At 36.0% G+C, this 21,626-nt stretch overlaps 1 protein-coding gene across 3 annotated transcripts in view; it reads right to left on the reverse strand.

Annotated features, from left to right (window-relative positions):
• ABCA1 (ATP-binding cassette A1) overlaps positions 1 to 21,372 on the reverse strand; it is a 62,159-nt gene extending 40,787 nt beyond the window's left edge. Inside the window, exons 1-15 of one of the 3 annotated variants that reach the window (XM_088116215.1) lie at positions 21,255 to 21,372; positions 21,066 to 21,164; positions 20,500 to 20,579; positions 20,080 to 20,248; positions 17,559 to 17,641; positions 16,324 to 16,540; positions 15,253 to 15,482; positions 15,096 to 15,156; positions 14,565 to 14,651; positions 8,317 to 8,549; positions 8,111 to 8,225; positions 7,941 to 8,030; positions 4,741 to 4,961; positions 4,551 to 4,663; positions 2,207 to 2,313 (exon numbers count right to left, since the gene is read on the reverse strand). In XM_088116215.1, coding sequence (XP_087972341.1) covers positions 2,207 to 2,313; positions 4,551 to 4,663; positions 4,741 to 4,961; positions 7,941 to 8,030; positions 8,111 to 8,225; positions 8,317 to 8,549; positions 14,565 to 14,651; positions 15,096 to 15,156; positions 15,253 to 15,482; positions 16,324 to 16,540; positions 17,559 to 17,641; positions 20,080 to 20,248; positions 20,500 to 20,579; positions 21,066 to 21,152 — 1,893 coding nt within the window. In that variant the 5' untranslated portion in view covers positions 21,153 to 21,164; positions 21,255 to 21,372. Of the gene's footprint in view, positions 1 to 2,206; positions 2,314 to 4,550; positions 4,664 to 4,740; positions 4,962 to 7,940; positions 8,031 to 8,110; positions 8,226 to 8,316; positions 8,550 to 14,564; positions 14,652 to 15,095; positions 15,157 to 15,252; positions 15,483 to 16,323; positions 16,541 to 17,558; positions 17,642 to 20,079; positions 20,249 to 20,499; positions 20,580 to 21,065 lie in introns of all 3 variants that reach the window. The other 2 variants (XM_088116216.1, XM_088116214.1) reach the window with 2 other exon arrangements.
• Between the last annotated feature and the right edge of the window lie 254 nt (positions 21,373 to 21,626).

Raw genomic sequence — 21,626 nt, forward strand, 5'->3', positions numbered from 1 at the left:
TCAATCTAAACAAGACATGCAATTAAATTCTGCATATAAATTAAAAGCTTGATGTTATGTCATTTGTTGCAAGTAGGACATTAAATGCATTACTAGAAGTTGGTAGAATATTAAATGTACTACTAGAAGCTAATAGAAGTTGTTAGAAGGTTCTAGAGGTCACTTTGTAATTATTACTTTAGGGTTAGAGTTCTCTATATTTAGAGACTGAAATGTTTCAAATGAATTAATTCTTGAATAAAAATTTTCTTTCATTCATAATTCTTCCAAGTTCATTCATACATGTGTATCTGCTACCTCATAGTTGATAGTGTCAGGACACTGAGTTTGGGCTAAAGCCCAGCAACTAAGTTCAATAGGGGAGGGGTTTGACCCACATAACTTCGCTCCACACCCCAAAAATGTTCAACATACCCAGATTACACTTTTTCTGTCATACGGCAACGGAGTAGCCACACCATTGTTGGTTTTTGCGGAGGTTGGTGGGGAGGTGTTGACAGGTAGATTTTGACACACTGTTTTAGCTGAAGTGAAGATCATAAAGCCAGAAGGCAAGTAGATCTTGAGTTCTGGTTTTTTGTTCCAGGCAGCATGGGTTTTTGGGTCAGAGTTCATCCCACATTGTGCAATCCAAAAATGTTTCAAATTGTATAATCCGGAAGTCAAAAGTAGTTACTTCTAGAATGCACAATCAGAAGTCAAAATTGTGTTCCGGATTGCATGATCCAAAACACGTTTCTTTAGGTCAACTTTGACTTCCACTTAGTTTATTGTGTTTCTTATTGGAGGAAGTGTAATTCCATGGAATAGCAAGTAGATTGTTGTTGTTAGATCAAGTATAGAAATAGAGCATCGTGCTATGGTTCATACTAACAGGGACTTGCTTGTGATAATCAATCAGCTTTGTACCTTTACTCAAACTCAAGCTTCCATTACCAAACTAAACAATACAAATTTTGTCAGAGAAAAGATTCTTTGGAACACCACCAAAATACTTATTCTGTGAGCTCCAAGGATTAATTATTTGATATCTTAAAGTCTTACAAGGTCCTACCTACAACTGCATACATATATAACAAGTTAGATGTATATGATATAAGTACAACTTGCATGGGAGTGATGGTTGTGGTTGTAATTATATGCTAGTCTTTCCTTCAATTCATTCTTATGTTTTCATAGTGTCCATAAACAGTTTAGCCTGTCATTAACTCTAAAACCCTAACCATTAGGAAATTCATTCTGTTTCATGTAATATATTTGTATCAGTGTTATCAAATATAGGCTATTGTCAAGCCATGGAAGAGTTATAGCTTACCACCCAACATGGCAGTGGCAATGAAGGTTTTCCATGTCAACCCATTGCAACTGCTTTGGGTGTCACGGAACAAACAAGGGGGGTTGAGGAGTGGTAGCACGACACTTGCATTCAAAATGAAGGAAATGAAGGAGGAGAAGCCTCCTCACCCGAGGAAGTGAAACCCTAATCTTCTCTCTTTTCTACTAATTCTCCTAGAGTAATAAACCTAGTAAGCCCAAGTGCTTTTCTTTTCCTTTTAAAGGAGTTGGGCTATCCAACCCATCCAAACCAAACATTACAACAGAATATCAACCTTGGGTACCCTACCCACATTACAGCAGCCTCTATTTTTATTGTGCAGTCCCGCCCACAAGTCCTTTTTTTCTCTTCCAAATTCCTTTTTATTCAGCACCACCCACCCTTCCTAATGTTCTTTTCTTCTTTTCCACTCAAAACTCAAATTATTTTCTGAAAAAAATTATCACCTATTTTTCAGCAACACAACTGTCATTGATATTTTCTCGACATGATATTATTATTAATTATGGTTGTCTTCTATTATTATAACGTTACAATTATATTTCTGCATTTTTTTGAATTAAATATGTGTATATCTTGTACGTTGTTTTTGTCCACAATGCTTCTGCTATAACCCTCTAAGGCTTCTGATATATTTTCAAAAAAAAATTTTGGGTCCCTAATACTTTCTGTTATCAAATATCCATAACACTTTAGTAAACAACGCAAATTCCAATTCAGATTATCCAATTGACACATACACACTACATTAAATTACCATTGCTATGACACAAGACTGTAATTACTTAATAGTCTACTAAATTCCTCAAGACATACTATTTAGGACTAAGAGCTCACAAGAGACTATGTAGCACCTGACTTAAAACTTACAATATCTGATACAATATTCTTTCCAAATACCAAAGCATCCCCAGAAGAAGGAGGAAGCAGACCAACAAGCATTGAGATTGTCGTGCTTTTCCCAGCTCCATTATGTCCTTGAAAACAGAAACAAAATCATTGAGCAACAATCTCCTATCCCTATTGGTAGTAGATAAAGCTTATCAGCAAATATAAAAGTAAATTAAGAATGGGAATTAGATATCCTTCTAAGAAAATAAAACCATTGATAACAAGAACAATGACAAACGGGGATGAATGCATATTAATGAGCTATAGCCTTTAATTTCCCTTTAATTTGTTATTCCATTGAAAAAAAATATTTTCATTTAAATTGAAATACAGAATGTAATCAATGCTTGTGATTTTTGGAGGAATCAAAAGGATGAAAGGCAGGCACTTGGTATTGGGATGGTTAGATCCTCATGATACCATAATGAATTTCAGAAATGCAAAAAACTGAAAGGATACCGAATTTTGAGAAAGAATTATGGTATTTATTGAACTGAAAGGTGCAGGATACAATTATTTGTACTATTCCGGAATACTTGAACTTTGCTGTCATGTAACAGCTAACTGAGCCAAAAAATGAATTCTATCTGCTGCAAACTAACTATAATGCAGTAAGATGGCCCTTGTGGAACTGCACCGACACTGTTACTATAACATGTATTAAATATAGGTAGCTGTTAGAATGGGTATTTAATATAGATGATTAGCAGTTGTACCTATGAGTTGTTAGCATTAATTATATAATTGTTTTTCGATAAATAACAAAAATAAGCTGAGAAATAGTCAATCTTTTAAACTCTTTTTCTCATATTTTCAGTTTTAAGTTGGTATCAAAATGGATTAATCCCTCTCTGTTAGTTTTGTGATTCGCTGCCGCCTGCTGGCCACCAGCTACTGCCAGTACCGTCCGCTGGCCAACATCATCCGTTGCCAGCAACCCTTTTGTCACCAGGAATCTACATCTTCTCCACAAGCCTCATCAGACCTCCTTACCCTTGTTTCAACCAGTTTCAGCTTTGGTTGGTAGGCTCCTCTCTCCTCTCTCTCTCTCTCATACTCTTCCTCCACAACTGTTTTCCATCTTATAGTTGGAACTAGCTGTGGACTGTAGATTGTCATTTTAATTATGATTGCCGGTGAATTCTTCCTTCAATATGTCTTCCTTTACTCAAAGCAGATACAAAAGTCCTCAATGTTCTTTTTTTAGGAGAATTGGCCACATTCAAGATAAATGTTTCTCCTTACATGGTTTTCCAGGCAAGACAGTGTTGTTAGTAGGATATTAAATACATTACTAGAAGTTGGTAGAATATTCAATGTTTTACTAGAAGCTAATAGAAGTTGTTAGAAGATTCTAGGGATCTCTTTGTAATTATTACTTTAGGTAGTTAGAAGATGCCTACAGGCTACTGTGTTTTCATTGGAGGAATCTTGGAAGAGCAAGAAACAAAATGTTGAGTATAGGACAATGGCATTCCTTACTTGTGAGCTTACATGATTAAAACAATTTTTCCAAGAATTAAATTTGTGAGATTCAGCCAATGAAGATGTATTATGATATCCAAGCTATTCTCCACATTTCTTCCAATCCAATGTTTCATGAAAGGACTAAACACGTACAAATTGACTGTCACTTTATTTGGGAAAAGTTGTTATCCAAGGAAATTTACACTGAGTTTGTTGGATCAATTGATCAACTAGAAGATGTGTTAACAAAATCCTTGAGAGGATCTTGGATTGAATTTATTTGCTCTAAGATTGATACATACATTTGTATACTCCAACTTGTGGAGGAGTGTTAGAATATGTATTAAATATAGATAGTTGTTAGAATAGGTTTTTAATGTAAATGATTGCAGTTGTAAGTATGAGCTGATAGCATTAATTACCTATATATTCATGATGTAATTTTCTTTTATAAATAACAAAGATCAGCCGAGAGATAATCAATCTCAAACTCTTTTTCTCATATTTTAGTCTTATGTGACAAATTACAATGCACATGCCCAAGGGGACTACAATAAATAAATAATATCTTACAATATCTCGATTAAATCCAGAGTAACTTATAGTATCATAACTTATAAGATTAATTTTCATATGCCCTTACTGTCTCTTAAAATTAGTTTAGATGTTTTCTAATATTTAATGATTTGTTTCCTTATTCAATTACCATTATGATTCAGTATCATGAATAAGGGTCAATGGTTTATGTTTTGTAACACATAGGACAAATTACATAATGTTCCTGTGTTCTCTCTACCTAAAAGCCTATAATTTCAACGGTATTTAAGTCAAAGAATAAAAGAGAAACCGCACAGACCTAGGAGGGCAAGAATCTGGTTTTCGTACAGTGTCAGCTGTAAAGAGTTAACAGCACAGCAATCTCCTTTCTCTGTAGCATACACTTTATGTAAATTCCTGATTTGAATGCACCTGAAAATTAATAAAAAATCACAATGAGGCAACGCATCATATAGCAAATTGATGCACTTCAATTGTATATCATATACCTGCTATCAAGCTCCTGCTGTTTCATGTCTAAGCTTATTGGTTCAATGGCAGGTCTGGAAGTATATTCCCTTGAAATATTCCCTTCTGACTCAGAAGTCTTACCAGATACTTTAACATTAGAACCGGAGGAACTATCTTTTACAACTTTTTTCCTCCTCCAGAAGTCCCTTTGGAAAATAAAGCTCCATGTGTATCTCCTTCCATACTCCCTCGGAAGAACCTTTAAGATGAAGCGAGTTAAAATGGTTTTACCACTTACAGGACGGTATGGAAAGAGAATTCATGGAAATAAAACAAAAAGTTAATTTCATTGAAAAACAACAAAGAAATGGCTAATCTAGATGTGTCCCTTTTAATGATCAACACCAAGAAGCTGATACCATCAAACAATTTCAGTTGGAGTTTATATCAATCCTACAAACCAATTTGTAAAATTAGTCTTCACAGGCCACGCCCTCCACCCTTCTTTTTATATACTTCAGACTCTATCTCTGGTAAATTTGGAACTAGTCATACATCTTCTTGGAAGAGGTATATAACTAACCCTACCTTTCTTAGGTACATTCCTATTATAAAATGGTAACAATTTTAAAAGTTACTCTGACTAAAATCCAAAAAGGCAAAAGACACCTTTCAGGACTTATGGAGAAAAACTTGAATATTTTATACATATACATTACAATCTTACAACCAAGAATCAATTTTTATAAATATATATACATATATATATATATATATGATGAATATAAAATGACTTTGAATCTTAAATACATGAATGAATCTATGCAATTTCATATCATTGACATAAAATGACCTCAAGGTTTCATTACCTCCTCCTTTTTTCTACTTTTCTTTCACCAATTCTCATGAGAGAAATTGAAAATTAGTATAAACTTGAATAGTTAAATGAAAAGAAAATGAAGGAACACTTCCTATTTCATTCTTTTACTCTGTGTGTGTATTTCATTCTTTTACTCTGTCTCTCTGTATTTCAAACTACAATGAAAAAGCACACTAACTACCTGAGACCTAATTTACCAAACTAACTACCCGAGAGCTAATTCTAAAAAACTAACTACATGAGAACTAATTTTAACAGCTAACTACCTAAGAGTTACTTAACTAACTCAGATAATTTGTTAAACTAACTACTTGAGAGCCAAGTTTACTAACTCTCTTACAATATCCACAAGCCACGAAAGCACCATAAACAATGAACCACAGTGCAATGGGACCACAATGTTAAATGGGCATCCCACACTAATAGTGTTGTTGACAACCCTTTTCTTACAATGATTGAAGAAGAAATGCTTGAGCAATACCAGTTCTTTATTCAAGATTAAGTTTAGCAGTTTCTGTTATGGATAATTCAGTTACTGCTGTATGGTAGTTAGACGTTTTGTGGGTTAGAGGGGCACCCACACAACTAGTTTTGTTGACAACCCCTTTCTCACAATGATTGATGAAGAAATGGTTGAGTTATTTCTTCATGATTAAGTTTTCCAGTTTTGGTTGTGAATAATTCAGCTATACTTGTATGTTAGTTAGATACTTTGTGGAATGTTAACTAACTGCTTGTTATTGTAAAATAAACAGTAATGTTATATTGTAATGAATAGATGTAAGAAATAAAATTTCAGATTGAGTACCCATATCCCCTGTTCTCTCTCTCTTTTCTTCTCTGTTTTTGTACCAGTGTTTAGTTTGTATTCTAACAGTTTCTTCCTCCGTTCCCATGTGGTGGTTTTAATGAGTCCTGTGCTTTATTACCACTTCATCCTCCTATATGGTTTATAGACCTTGAGAGAAAGATAGTGTTAGGTTCTTGAGTTGGAGACCTAACTAAGACAACCCAATCACACACACACAAACAAGAATTAACACTGTAAAAGGAATGAGTTTCTGTATTGATATTGAAAGAAGGTACACAGGTAGCGTTAATGGAGGCCTAATCCTCCTCTTAACCCTAGCGGAGGCCTAATCCCCCTCAACAAGGTCCAGGACCTGTTTACAAATAGTAAAAATGATTCCCCCTTCCAGAATTACCCAAAAGGTTTATTTATACTCTCTCTCCCTCTAACAGCCTAACAAACTTTCCCGTTCTTCTTTACTCCTCTGCCTTCTATCCTAAACCCATTACCCATAATGTCCTATCACCCTGTATCCTAACAGATAGTGTATTAGATATACAATAAGAAAAAGATAAAGTTTGAAAATATTATTTGCATTTTGAATCGCTGTTGAAAGAGCAACAGAGTTTTGATTTTAAATATAATCTCTTGGTGGTCCAAGTAACCAAATTTGGTGGCCAAATCCACTACAGAGGAAAAATACAGCTGTCTAGCAGAAACTGCAGTAGAGTCAGTGAGGATTCAGTCCCTTTGTGCTGAACTGTGTCTTAGTTTCCACTTGTACCATCTATTACCATGCCAAACATACAATATTTTTTTTGTTTGAAAAAAGGAGTTGAACAACACCATCTTCATCTCGTATTTCAGCTTTGGATTGCATATATCTCAACCAAATCTCCATCCCAGCAAAGTTTTCAACATTGAGAGACAAACACAATGCATTGTTTTGAACCACACTGAGTTTGCAGGGGATGATAGATGAATATCTGTAGTTGCTACAACATTTAATTAGGTTGACCATTGGTCAACATCGCTAGTACTCAGTTTTTCGTGGTTCGTTAGTTCTGCTAGTCTTCAACAGCTGTTCACAGTAATTGTCATCTTTAAGAGATTGAGGAGCCTGTTAAGTAAGCCACTGTCTCCATAAATAGGGACTAATGTACTGATATAATTATTACTGTTCTAAGCAATGAAATAAGGTTCAAATTATGTCACTCTGACACCTAAACAATAACTGAAAAAATCAAAACTTCAACTATTTGTCATTCAGGAAAAGAATTATTTAAAGGCATCAGATTATGAAGTGTTCAATACATAAAAACCATGGACCATTCTCCATTCTTCAAGTGCCATGACACATAGCTATTACATAAACTAATACATCAGTAAATTGGTCAAGCTTCATTTTATCTGGTAAGAACCAATGGATTGAAAGGAGTTCATCTATACAGATGCAGGCTTCCAGCAAGGAGGTGAGGAGAACGCTTAGAGTGGTCCCCTTCCATTCTAGTCCTATTACTTGAATAGTCTAAATTAGAGGATATATATTCACACACCCAAAGACATACCTTGTCAAAATAAAGTCCAATCGCACAATATAGCAGTGTATCAAGTATCATCATCAGAAGACATGCAAGAAAGTTCACTCCAGATGATTCCTGAAAGATAAATATCTCAGAAATTTGGGGTAAAAAGAATGGGTTAAAAAAGTAATGTTAACAACCACTCAAAAACTCACCCTCCATATGTTACTCCAACGAAGTCCGACATGTGCACGCTCATAATCGGCAAAGTTGATCGAACCCAAAGCAAAGGCAGTAGGTGAAAGCAAAGAAGCAATAACCTTCAAGATTCTGAAGGTCGACGACCTCAATGAATAAAATGTAGACTAATATAAAAAATCGAACTACAAAAGTAACAGTTATTTAAAGGACAAGCACTCACATTGAAACTCCCTCGTCATTTACTGTGTAATATGGGAAAAAAGCTCCAAGAAAAGATAGAGTTCCAACAGCTACAGCTGTTTTAGCCCGTTTGAAAAATGTTGATATAAGGAATGAGAGCATGATTGCACTTAGCCCAAAAGCAAAAAAGTATGCAAACACCAGTGTCTTATCACTATACTTGAATAAATTATACATGGTGCAAGCTGTAAGGATTCCAGAAGAAATTGCAAACTGCAAACATGAAAATATAAAAAGATGAGAAAATAACAATTTCTTAATCTAGGAATAATTAGAATCTCATCACAGCATATGGTAATACAATTATTTCCTACTGGAAACACAATTTAAGGTAAGAGAATAAATAAAAGAATTGAGTTACTGTTAGGTTCCTGGATTTGGAACCTAACAACACACCCTCTCGATGCCGATAAAAGAGATGAAACCCAAACAATAACACCACTGACAACAGATAATAGAGATGAAAGAATGGATTCTCTTATTCACAGTAGTAGAATTGTCACTTTACAGAGAATGGGATTGGGAGCATAACCTCCCTGGTTGAGAGCATAACCTCTCTCTATAGGCTAAACCTGACTTTACAAAATAATACTCGATAATCCTCTACAGAGTTACAAGAGCTCTATTTATATCAGCTCTGACCCGCTACCCCTTTTACAACCGACACCCCCACACCCTTAACTCCTAAACTCACCTATTCTATCATCTTATATCCTATCATTACACCCCCCTGCAGAACAACCTTATCCTCAAGGTTGGAGCCGAAAAACTTGGTCTCTTGGCTCCTCTTCATCATCTTGTTATCATCTGAAGAGAACCACTGGCTACTGCCCACCAATTCAGGTCGAGAGGCTTAGGTGGTGGCAATTCCTCCTCCACTATCTTCCATTCTTCCTCTTTCCTTCCTATCACCCCCAATCCCACACCAAGATCCACGGGTCTACTTCCTTTATTTTTAACAAAGCTTCTGGCTCCCCCCACCTTCTAGCTAGTGTTGGATCCCCATTGTTGAATACCTTCTTCCCTCCTTGATTGAACACCCTAGATTGTGGCTGGCTCCACTATCGGTCAAAACCATACCCGTTCGGCTCCCTATCAAACCGTTTGGTTTCATCATTTTTGGCTGAGTGAGGCCTCCAGCCGAGAAAACAGACATCTCCATCTTCGGTCTCCGCTTCCTCAGTCTCCAACTCTTCATCCTCCCCCAAAATAACCGTCCCTCAACTCTTTTCTGGCCATTGATGGCCTGGACCGAACGGTCGTCCTGGATTATGGCGATCGGCCTCTGACCGCTCGATAACTTTCAATCGGCATGGGTTATAGCAATAGGTCTCGGACAGTGTCATCTCTTCGCTCGGTCGTCCCCGAGACGATTGGTCTTCAATCCCGCTCCCGTTCCCGACCTTTTCACCTCCCTGGAATTCTTCAACATCCTTTGCAATCCGCATCGCCACCATCCCCGTCTGTTTCGATGCCCCCAAACGCTCAATGTAGGTTCCAAACCTTGTCACCAGGGCTTCCTTCAACCCATCCCATGAACAATTCTTGGCTTTCTCCTTCCAGGCTCTGAACCAGTAGCCCGCTCTGCCCTCCATGCTTATGTCCGCGAACCGCACTTTCTCCTCCTCCGCTACTCCTTGAAGCTCGAAAACCCTCTCCGCCCTATTGATCCAGTTTAACGGGTCTAGACCTTCGAAAGAGGTTAATTCAACCCTTTTTCGCCATTGATTCTGCACCTCCTAGTGATCAACATCGTGATCGTGGGTTTGGGTCCCACCGTGATCGCCACCCACTCTCCCTCCAATATCCTCCTCGCACCGTCGCTGGTTCCCGTTTACGGAAGCCTGTTGTTGGTTCCCGTTTACGGAAGCTTGACTTCCACCTGATTGTTCGTCGTTGTTGTGAGCCCGCGCCCTATCATCCTCATTATTTCTTGCAAATCTTGGCGTATTGCAGCATAATTTTGGCGTCTTGCAGCATAATCTTGGCATATTGCTGCATAATCTGGTCACAGCTCCCCTGTCTACACCTTCATTTTATCAACTGCAATTTCCTTCACCCTCACACGATTCCGGCAGCGTCTCGATCCGGCAGGTTCTTGACTACTTCTTAATTCTGGCACCCCTCTCCTTAGGAAAATCGGCAGTGCTCCTATTGAAACGGCAGCGCTCTGGATGATCGGGCCGCTTTTCGAAACGGCAGGTCGGACCAATTTGTTAGGTTCCTGGGTTTGGAACCTAACAACACACCCTCTCGATGTCGATAAAAGAGATGAAACCCAAACAATAACACCACTACAACAGATAATAGAGATGAAAGAATGGATTCTCTTATTCACAGTAGTAGAATTGTCACTTTCCAGAGAATGGGGTTGGGAGCATAACCTCTCTCTACAGGCTAAACCTGACTTTACAAAATAATACTCGATAATCCTCTACAGAGTTACAAGAGCTCTATTTATATCAGCTCTGACCCGCTACCTTTTTTACAACCGACACCCCCACACCCTTAACTCCTAAACCCACCTATTCTATCATCCTATATCCTAACAGTTACAACCAAGATTTTCAAACTAGAGAGTAACATAAACTCGAGGAGTTTCAAGTTACATGAACTCGTGGGAGCTTCGAGTTTACGTAAACTTGAATAAACTCGTCGAAGCTTCAAGTTTACGTAAACTCGTCGAAGCTTCAAGTTTACGTAAACTCATGGGAGCTTTGAGTTCACTTCATATAAAAGATATTAAAATACCTATAAATGACATAATAATTTCATATTATATGATGCTATAAATAATTTTTATATTTTTTACTGAATTATTATAATTATTAGTTTAACATATTATATATTTTTAAATATTTTTTCTAATATCATTATTTTAATATAAATCTAATTCACAAAAAGAATTGTTGGACTTAAATGGAGGCCTCAACACTTCAACATAGTAAGAGGGAGGCCAAATAATCCAACATAGTAAGAGTGGATTAAAAATGAAAGAGCTAAAACCCAAATATGTTATGTCTTCGGCCCTAAAACTATAGCAGAGAAAGGAAATGGGAGGAGTGGGATGGCAAAGGGTGGAGGAGAACCAAAAAGCACAAAACGGAGTGGAGTGGTGCAAAGACACCAAGAGAGATTTGTTGGTCCAACAGGCAAATGTAACATCAACACCAAAAACAGCCAGATTCTTGAAAGAGAGAACCAATGAACCACGAAATTGTCCCCTAGGTATGTTTTGCATATATGTTGAACTAGAAACAAACAAAGCCAACGTCACTTTTGGCTAATTTCTAATGTCCAACTGAGCTCGCTAAAAATCGCCTCTATACTCACGCTTTTACACAAGCTTGTTTGAGTTTATATGACCCTACTAAAAACCGATTCTACATGCAAGTTGACAGGCTTTAAAGGGGTGGAAACATAAACACGTCCGAGTTTACGACTTGACTTGCGATTTTGATAACCATGTTCACAACACAAATTAACACATCAATTTGCATCAAGTCAATAAACCAATAACTTAAAAGTACTACATTTTCTAGAAGCAATAAATCAATCCCTAAGATTCATTACAATTAGGGAGATCCCTAAAAAATATTCTGCACGAAAAATAATTAGAATGTGAAAACGTATATAGAAATATACAAGCTTAAGGTTGTGTTCGGATCAGGAATTTTATAATTTCAGAGAATTTGAATTGCTTTGATTTAAATTTCTCACATTTCTAAATATTGTTTGGAAAAATCAGTTCAAATTTTAAATTTATCTTGGGGAGTGTAATTTAATTTCTACTATATCCAAAAAACTCAAATATACATTTAAAATTGAAATTTTAATATCAAACATTAGACCATTTTAAATATTTAACATAAAATAAGAGAAGAAAAAAATATGAAATTTTTTTGTAGAATTTGATATTCTAGAATCTTAAATACTAAAATATCCTTGACCATTTCCAACATATATTTGAGTTAACAGAAGACAAAAAGGAGGAAGAACCAGGTCCCTCAATATGCAAACCTTGACCATTTGCAATAAAAAATTTATCTTGTCCCTCAGATGACCAAGTTGATATATTTTGTGACTCCACACAAACATAAAAAATAGCACAAAAATTGGAAATCCATGGAGAATTGGCACCACCTTGAGAAGATGTGTTGGTAAGCATACTGTTGGGAGTGACAGCATGAGTATATGGATTTAAATTAGGATTGACCTACCCGTTAGGAGTTCTTTTGAGGAGTAAACTGGACAGGTGGCACTACAGAAGGATCATAGAAAATAAGAGACTCGTGTGGTTGATAAGAGGCATCAATCCTATAGAAGCAAATGAATATGACCATACTTCAAACAAATTTGGCATTGAAAATTGGAAAAGCTTCCAGTACAGCCTCAACCACACCCTCAACAGCCATTGATGGTGCTGCCACAGCCTCTCTGCTCTAAACACCACCACCTTCGCCACATTTGTCACCAGCACGAGCATGGTCATTTGTAGGACTAGATCCAAGATTAAGGGAGTTGGTTCGGGCTACTGTGTTGAAAACACCGTCCCGACCCACCTTTTTTGGCTAGGTTGGCAGGCTAGCCCGCTTGCCTTGACCCTAACGATGAGCACATGCTTTCTTCTGAAGTTGAAGGTACTCATGAATCATGTGCCAAACCTTATAAAAGTGTATCGAACCAACAATGAAAGAGAGACTTGACTTCAATAACGTTGGCTGAAGCCAAGTAAGAAACCTTTGATCCTGAACTTCCCAAGCTTCATATGGAGGACTTACACAATCAACATCGTGATCTCGATCAAAGACATACACAGAGGAATAGTAGAATTAACAATGAATCACTGAAGGCGATGCGATTTAATAATGAGCTCAGCAAGGGAAGAGGGAAACTAAAGAGAGGAAGCATTGGGAGTAGTGGCAACCATGTACAATAAAAGATATTAAAGATCAGAACTACAATGGAAGCCTCCATATAGCATCTTAGAGAAAAGAGAAACTGATATAATATTTTATTATTTATATGATGTTTAAAGCTGAATGCAAAGGAGCATTTATAGTAGCTAGCCTTGACAGCAAAAAGAATGAAAAACCCAAAAACAGATTCACCAAAAAGGTCAGCTGGAAATAACAAACTAAAGAGGGAAACTAGCAACAAAAACACATGAAAAGGGAAAAGAAAACCTTTTATATTCTTTACTCTAATATATCGTAATATCATGTAAAAAATAATTCACAAAATATACAGCAATCTTCACCATTACAAGGACCTGACCAAATCTTCATTGGTCATGGGTAAGCTCTGACCATCTCTATCACTAGTTCATCTAATATCCAGTCACCGTATACTATCCAACTTTTTTCTTCACAATAAAAAATCTCATTGGCGTAAAGAAAGTGCATTCATGATAATCATGTCTATTTGTAATTTAATGCTAAAAACTGTTTTGTTTTCTAATCTTTGGCTTACTTTACCAAGGCCTTCCAAAGAGTCTAATTCTCACAGTCCCTGGAGTTATCTGTGGTTTAAAACAAGCCCCTGGAGCTTGTTTGAAAAGTTCAGGTCTACTCCTCTGTTTGGATTTATAGATTAATGCAACGGATGTTTATTTGTGCTCGGCAAGCAATCCAGTATAGTATTGTAAACTTACAAGTTTATGTTGATGACATAATCACGGAAAGCTCCCCAGCACTTATTTAGCAAATTGTCAATATCTTTCCATACACTATTCCTTTGTTTTTTTGTGAGTTGACAATATCTAAGTTGGATAAACTTCGCAACAAGCACTTGTGGAATTAAAAAAAAAAAAAAGGTGGTAAATTGAATATAATAATTGCTTGAAAAAAAATTGAAGGGGATGGGACCAGAATGCCTCCACACAATTTTGGCTCCTCCACCTCCCACCCCTTCATGCGCAGAAAAATTGGGAGAATTTGAGGGGTAGAGAAATTTTTATACTAATTAACTATCCTTAAGTAATGGCTTTATTTATCTATTTTAAGTTTATAAAAGTTCAACATTCTATTTCCCTCCCCTCCCTTTGTGAACTCAACAAGGTGTCCTCCCATTTCTTCCCCTCCTTTAAAACCAAACAATGCATTAGGGTAGAGTAGATTTCAAGTTTCATTCTTGAATTGGAAAGCCCAATTCATTAATCCCGATAATGAGCAAGATTGTAAACATTGCAAAAGAAAAGAAAGTCCTATGGAAAAAGAATCGATTTACCTGCAATGCATATGTGATAAACCAAGAAAGATGAAATATACCATCTTTTAGGCCCATCATATATAGTCCTTCTTTAATCTTCTGTTCCTGAAATATTACATCAATAAATTGAGAGATAAAAGCAAACAAGAGATGATGGCTCTTCATAACTGACAAATTATTAGAAATAATATTAAAAATTAAAAATTAAAGGGCCTTAGAATTCTTCGTGGAAATCTAGTGAAAGAGGATTAGCCCAAGTCTTATAATAATAAAGAGTATTCTAGGCATATTCTTATCCACTGTAGGATATTTTAACACACATTTCTTATGCCTAGAAGTGGACTTCTAGTGCATTAAATTTGCAAGACTGGACATCTGCTATTAGCACAAACTAAGATAGGACGGGTCATTATATCATATTATGAAAAAACAGACTAGGCCTAACGCATTTCCAAAATATAGCTCTAGGGAAGGATTTTCCAAATCTTGTGGGACATTTAACAAAGAAAATGTGTAAACCAAAAAGCAATACTAACAAAAGAATCAAACCTTTTCGAACACAGAATAACTGATTAGGCGAGAAATTGGATAGAGAAACCCCAATAAGTACCTACACATAAAAGTCTTCATTAAAAATAATAGCTTGTTTGAGATATAATCTAATAATATTCTAAACACGATATAAAAGTTTCCAAGACAAGCTTACAATATTCCCATTACTTTCTTTATGATTGACTGAAACTGGTCATCAGTATACTCTCGCGTGGGAAATGGAACAATTCGTATGTGAGCAGGGTTAAACTGAGTCCATGGATTTTTCATAGAGAAATTAGAGTTATTGAAGCCTGGAAGAGGAAGATCCAGACTTTCAGCATTCAGATTTAAGTCAGACTGCTGCGCTGTTAATATTATGAACGAATCAACCATTTGCTGGAGCTACAGAACCAGAACATATAAATGCATTAATAATGAACAAAGTATATATACCAAATTCACACATAGCAGCGACGAAGATGTAAATTTATAACATAGGAAAGCAAGGAAGGACAGAAGAAAGCAAGACTCCCCCATTCCCACCGGTTGAATCACTACAAAACTAATGGATAGTTTTTCCTATATTTGAATTGCCTAACTACAACTACTTAAATTTTTTTTTTAATCAGCACTATTTAACTATAAATATGGGTTTAGGTCTAACTCAACGCTCCAAAATCATCTTCTAAGGTGAAGGTTGGCCCCATTTGTATAATCTATTTTAGTTATATTTCTATAAAGATCTCCAACAAACACCCCTGAAGTCAATGACTAGACATTTCGAACGTGCAACTAGACATTTTGAACGTGTAACTAGACACTTTGAACTTGCAGCTAGACATTAGTGGATGATAGACAGCAACCTGATAGTAACTAGCACAATAGGCCAATAACAATCACTAGGATATATTATAATACCATGTTAGAATTAGACAAAACTTAATCCTACAAAACCAGCTAGTAAAACGAGGGATAACCCTTGCTTATACACTTTATTTAATCATATTTGTAGATGTGAGATCTCCAACACCGAGTAATTTTATGTTACAGTGACTCATAGGCGTAATTCCCCTCTAGGAGTTTCCTATTCCTTCTACAACACATTTTAGTAATTGGGTTCCTCATCACAACACAAGCAATATTACACTTTCCAAGTTCCAACAACCCCAATATATAGAGATAAAAAATAGGCAGGAAAGAGACAAGAACAAATAAGAAATTGAATGAGAATAAAGCAACATACAGTCAAAAACCCACTGATGCTGTATTGCATTGTCGGTATAGCACTAACACCAAGTTCCAAGTCATTAAGAAAAGGACCATTGGTATCCATTATTGTTGTAACATCAGGAAAACCAGAGAAAGCCCATGTATGATTGAGGCGTATGCTGTAATCAAATGATTGAGGGCCTTGTTCATAAAACACGATTGCTCCTTTAATTTTTGGAGTTGAACAATTCCTAAATGGGTTGAAGAGAAACAAAGAAAAGTAATCAGTTAACCATCCATATGAATAAATGCATCATTTTCATGTGTCATGTCACTGACTAATAAAATTGTAGTAAAGACTAAAGCTAAAAAGTTTGTTATAATCTAAGGTAGTCATATGAATAATTTCAATTTTCAATAGAAATATGTACATACGAGAAAAAGAAAGCAACTATAATAGGGGAGAAAAGATGGCGGAAAAAATTGACTCATTTTCCTTCTACGTGAAAAATATATAACAAGAGATATGCATCATGATCACTCAACATAGACATCCATGTATTCATTCAACATAGTAAAATAGAAGCAAACACAAATTAGTACACTAAACTAAAAATCCAAATTTCAACTAATAGCAGAAGCTTTATTTATCTGATAGGAGAGATTATTTACAAGAATAAAGCACACAAGAATCCAAACTGATGGTAACCCAAAATACTAATAACAAAATAAATAATCTATGAAGCAACTTAAATCTCAATATCGAAGAACTAAAGTATGTAGATAAGGTAGAGAACATGTAGAAGAACAATTGTACAGCAGCAAAATAGAGAAATTGGGAAAAAGAGTCAGAAGAGAGTAAGTATTATTGTGCAGCTATCCAAGGAGACTGTCTCCTTACAACTGAGTTAAATCAACAAGAATAAAACCTAAATTGCTATCCACAATTGCAGCATTCCTCCAAATGCATATAAATCAGATACTACCCAGATTATTAATATATTAATTGCCCTTATAATAGCCAGCCTGTCATTTCTTTCTCCTTGCATACACCTGCCACTCCATTTCCTGGGCTGGACCTCACTCAGCAATGCCTACACCACTAACAAGATATCTCAGAAATTATCCTACATTTGCTTGTTAGTATCCTTCATCCCTTCTAGGTATGTAACAAGAATTATTTTTTTTACCTTGTACCCACTGCAGCATATAAAAAAAATAACATATCACTCCAGCAGGATTTATTGCCAAAATAGAAAAGGAATTTACCTTGCTTGATTGCAGGTGCCATAAGCATCAGAGCGGATGTAGGTTTCCAACTCTACCTCATCTTTGTATATTCTATTAACATACTGCATATAGGAATCAAATTTTAGTAAGAACAGAGATTATACTTACCTGCTTAATGTAAAAATTCAGAAAGAAAGAAAAAATAGGAAGAGAATTTTGTTTGATGATGCATTTAGTTGCAAGAAGATACCCCAAAAATAAAGGCGAATGACTTAATTTACCAAGTTAAATTAGCAGCAAAGAAATAAAGCTACGACTTAATTCAAAATTTAGTACGACAATACTTCTGTATAAAGGCATTGGAAGTTTGTAAATTACTTCTTTCATTAAAATAACCATCACTGAAATTTTTTTAAAACTTTCATCCTTCCTAAAAAGGAAAAACGTTGAAAGTGCTGGTTTGATGCTCTGAGAAGCTTTTCCAAGAAAATAGCAGTCACTAGTTAACATTTTGTATACACTAGTTAACTTGTTTTAAGATTAGTAATTTTACAATAAGATACAAGAATGCACATTTTTTTTAAACTTTGGAATTTGATGCGTACCAGATAAGTTAACAAAAATTTATAAAGAATTTTTTATAGGTCCAACATAGTAGTGAAGATTGAGACATTGATCATTTCTCATTAAATCATAACTACTCCAATTGCTCTCACAACATGAGGAATGATATGGCTTCACAAGAGCGATAGAAGATCCATGCATCAACCACCAATTTCTCCAAGGCTCAAAGGCAGTGCCAGCCACTACCAATTTCTCCAAGTTTCATATCATGAATCATCTTCATCACTGAAATTTCAAAACTGTTCTGTTTTCTTTCTCCCATGTTCAAACATGGAGGAAAACTTCATATGCCCAGGGAAATGTCTTGCCCCTTCCTTGGAACAACCATCATTGATTCCAAAGCCAACTGTCATTATCCCAGTTACCTACACTGCGTAGGAAAGGCTATCATTTGGCTATTACAATTCCTGAAGATCTTTACAAAGAAGGTTTACCACAATGTAAACGGATACTTACTCATTTTAACTCAAACTACATTATTTGAATTCCCAAAGAACCTAATGCTAATGAGATTGGTTTGCTTTAGCTAATTTCAAATACAAGATTATGTCTAATTTACTTACTGATAGAATGGCGGGATCTAAATCCTTTAATTTCCCTACTCATACTCATTGTGTTGATGACATCATATTTTTTGCAGAGCTACGATGAAAAACCTAACAAATATTAGCAAGGTGTTGGAGGATGATGGTTCAGCTTCTAATCAGATGGTTAAGTGTGCTAAGTCAGATGGCTCAGTTTCTACCTTCTAAGACTTTTGTTCTTTGGAGACTTTTACATAGTACAATTCCAACAGATGATCTTCTCAGGAAATGTGGCATTATTGTCCTCATTGCTATAATTCTTGTGAAACTGCAAAAACAGTGCCTTTTTTCAGTGTACTTTTGCAATTAATATAGGGAACTGACTTGGGAGCCTCGCTGAGCAGCGTATGTCCACTACTTCTGTCATTACCTTGTAACAGATTAAAGGGAGTGATGTTGTGAATACTGTCATGTTTTAGCTGACATCTGGAATAGTACAAATAGGATCAAGTTTGATAATTTTATCATTCCATATCAGCATATTAAAAGCAGGATATTTTCTGCAGTTAATGGAAGTATGAACTCTCTTATGTCTGAAATAAAAGTTTCAAAAGCTTTTGCTGCTACTTGCACGTCAAGAATACAGAAAATATCACTCAAGTTAATGGATATCCTCCAATTTATGGATGGGCTAACTGCAACACAGATGGCACCTTCTTAAAGCAAGGGAATTTATCAGCTTGCGGTGGTATTCGGAGGAACTCTAACGTTGAGAATATGGGATGCTTTTCTAGTCCACTTTAGGTTGGCAATACTTTTGAAGTTGTCGGATTGAAATAAACTCTTTACTCGTTGTACATTTTTTCAATGATTATATGTTAGTTCCTTGTAGATTTCCATAACTTTTCACTTAACTTCTCACATATTTCTTGAGTATAGTGTCAATACCCTTCTTTAAAATAAAAAACAAAATCAAGCCAGAATTCTTAAGGTGATCCGTGAGTTTCTTTGTGTCACAAAGACTATCAAATACCACCACTAACAGTCGAAACCAAAATAGGCAATTTACCAAGATATAGGCTACAATATCATATCATATTTTGCCTTAAAACCAATTGACATCAAGCAAAGTTACCAATAAATATATAAGTTGCACTCCAAAAATTGAGGAAAGCAATTTGAGACTTCCCAACAAAGAACAAAGGCTAAAAAAATCCAAAACAGGGGTTTAAGTGTGGAATCATGCATGACACAAGGAGAAACTGCATTCAAGCACTCAACCACAGCAAAGTTTAAGCTTGGAAGAGGGTACATTTCATCAAATGGAGGAATCAAAGCAAAATACTTCCCCTTCGTATCAGGGATAAATTAAGCCTAGAAAATCAGAAATTACGCAGTGAATGAATGGGTACCTTCAAGAGTGGAAACTTTATTGACACTACGTCTATCAACAGCTTCGTCTCATCAGTATCTGGCGCAAAAGCTAAATACTCTCCCTTTTCCAACAACGATTGCAAAACTAGTTGAAAGTTGGGTGATATGTCTTTGCCCACTTCCACAAACATATCTTTTTGAATGTGCCTGCTCCATTTCCACATAAACGTTACTCCTCACAAAATACTAAATGTGAAAAATATTTAAAATTTCCCTCCACATAGACCAGTTTCGGAAAGTCATTTCCATTCACTTTTACTTTATAAATAAACGAATATTCAAAATGCGTATTAGAAAAACAAATTAAAACCTTCCACGGTCCTCCATACAACACGGGACAGAGAAATAACTAAAACACACTCACACGGTAACACTGAGCAATGAACAAAAACACTCACGGTTGAGCAAGATGAATTTGTGTATCCTCTTTTGTCCTTACAGCTACTAATAGCAACAATACAATCGTAGGGAGCAAAATCTGCCATGGATAGAGCGATATGGATAAGAATTCCGGTATTAACCAGATTGAAATGCACTTGGAAGAAAAACCGACAAAAACACACACACTAAATCCTAAACACATCTTTAAAACAATATGTAAATGAATATACACACACACACACACCATAAAAGAAACATTACATTGCATTACATATCCAGAAAAATAATAAATAACTTTTATCAAATCCAAAAAAAAAAAAGTCAACCGTAAAAAAACTAATAAAAGCAGAAATATCAAGCAAACATCATCCCGCACAAGCAACCAAACGCAGGAAATCGTTCAAATTAAGCAAAGGATCAAACTCCTAAAACAGAGAGTATGTTTGTGCGTGTAAGGAATAAGTGTGTGTGTGTGTGTGTGTGTGTGAGAGAGAGAGAGAGAGAGAGAGAGAGAGAGAGAGAGAATTGAGAAACATGCAAAGGAAAGAAAAAGTTGAAAGTGAGAAGAAGAGAATGCAAGAACCTCGGCGGCAGTGACGAAAGGATGACGAATTTTGAGGAGGCAGTTCTTGCGGAGCATGACCTTCAACTGCCTCCACGCAGCTCCCATGGCTGCGAAACCCTAGAAGGAGAAGCGACGAGGTTGTGGTTCAGAGAGAAAGAAATCAAAAAGCGAAGGAACGAAGGAAGAAGAAGTGTGCAGTGTTAGTACTCTTCACGTTGAATTCTCTCTCTCCCTCCTGATTTGGCTGTAGTGGGAGAAGGTGGAGGCTTAAACGGACAATACCAAGACCCACCAGCGTCTCTTTTTTACTTTTTTCTTTTTAAACTATGTAATTAATTACTATTATTCTGTGCCTGCTTGCGAAAAGTGCAAGGAAACCAAACAAAATAACGGTGTTCGGATAAGTATGGTAATATTTATTTAATTTAATTTCGAAATAATGGAGGAAACTAATTAATTAACTGAAGTGTTCTGAGCAGTGGTGGGGTCTGTTACTTGTCGCGAATTTATCATTCCAGGTTTCGGTTGAGACTTGGCGCGCCGGTGTCGTGCTCTTCTCGCGAGAAAAAAACGAACGAA

This window comes from Vigna umbellata, chromosome 5 (assembly GCF_029865625.1).
Source record: "Vigna umbellata cultivar VRB3 chromosome 5, Vumbellata_1.0, whole genome shotgun sequence".
NCBI classification, from domain to species: Eukaryota; Viridiplantae; Streptophyta; class Magnoliopsida; order Fabales; family Fabaceae; genus Vigna; species Vigna umbellata.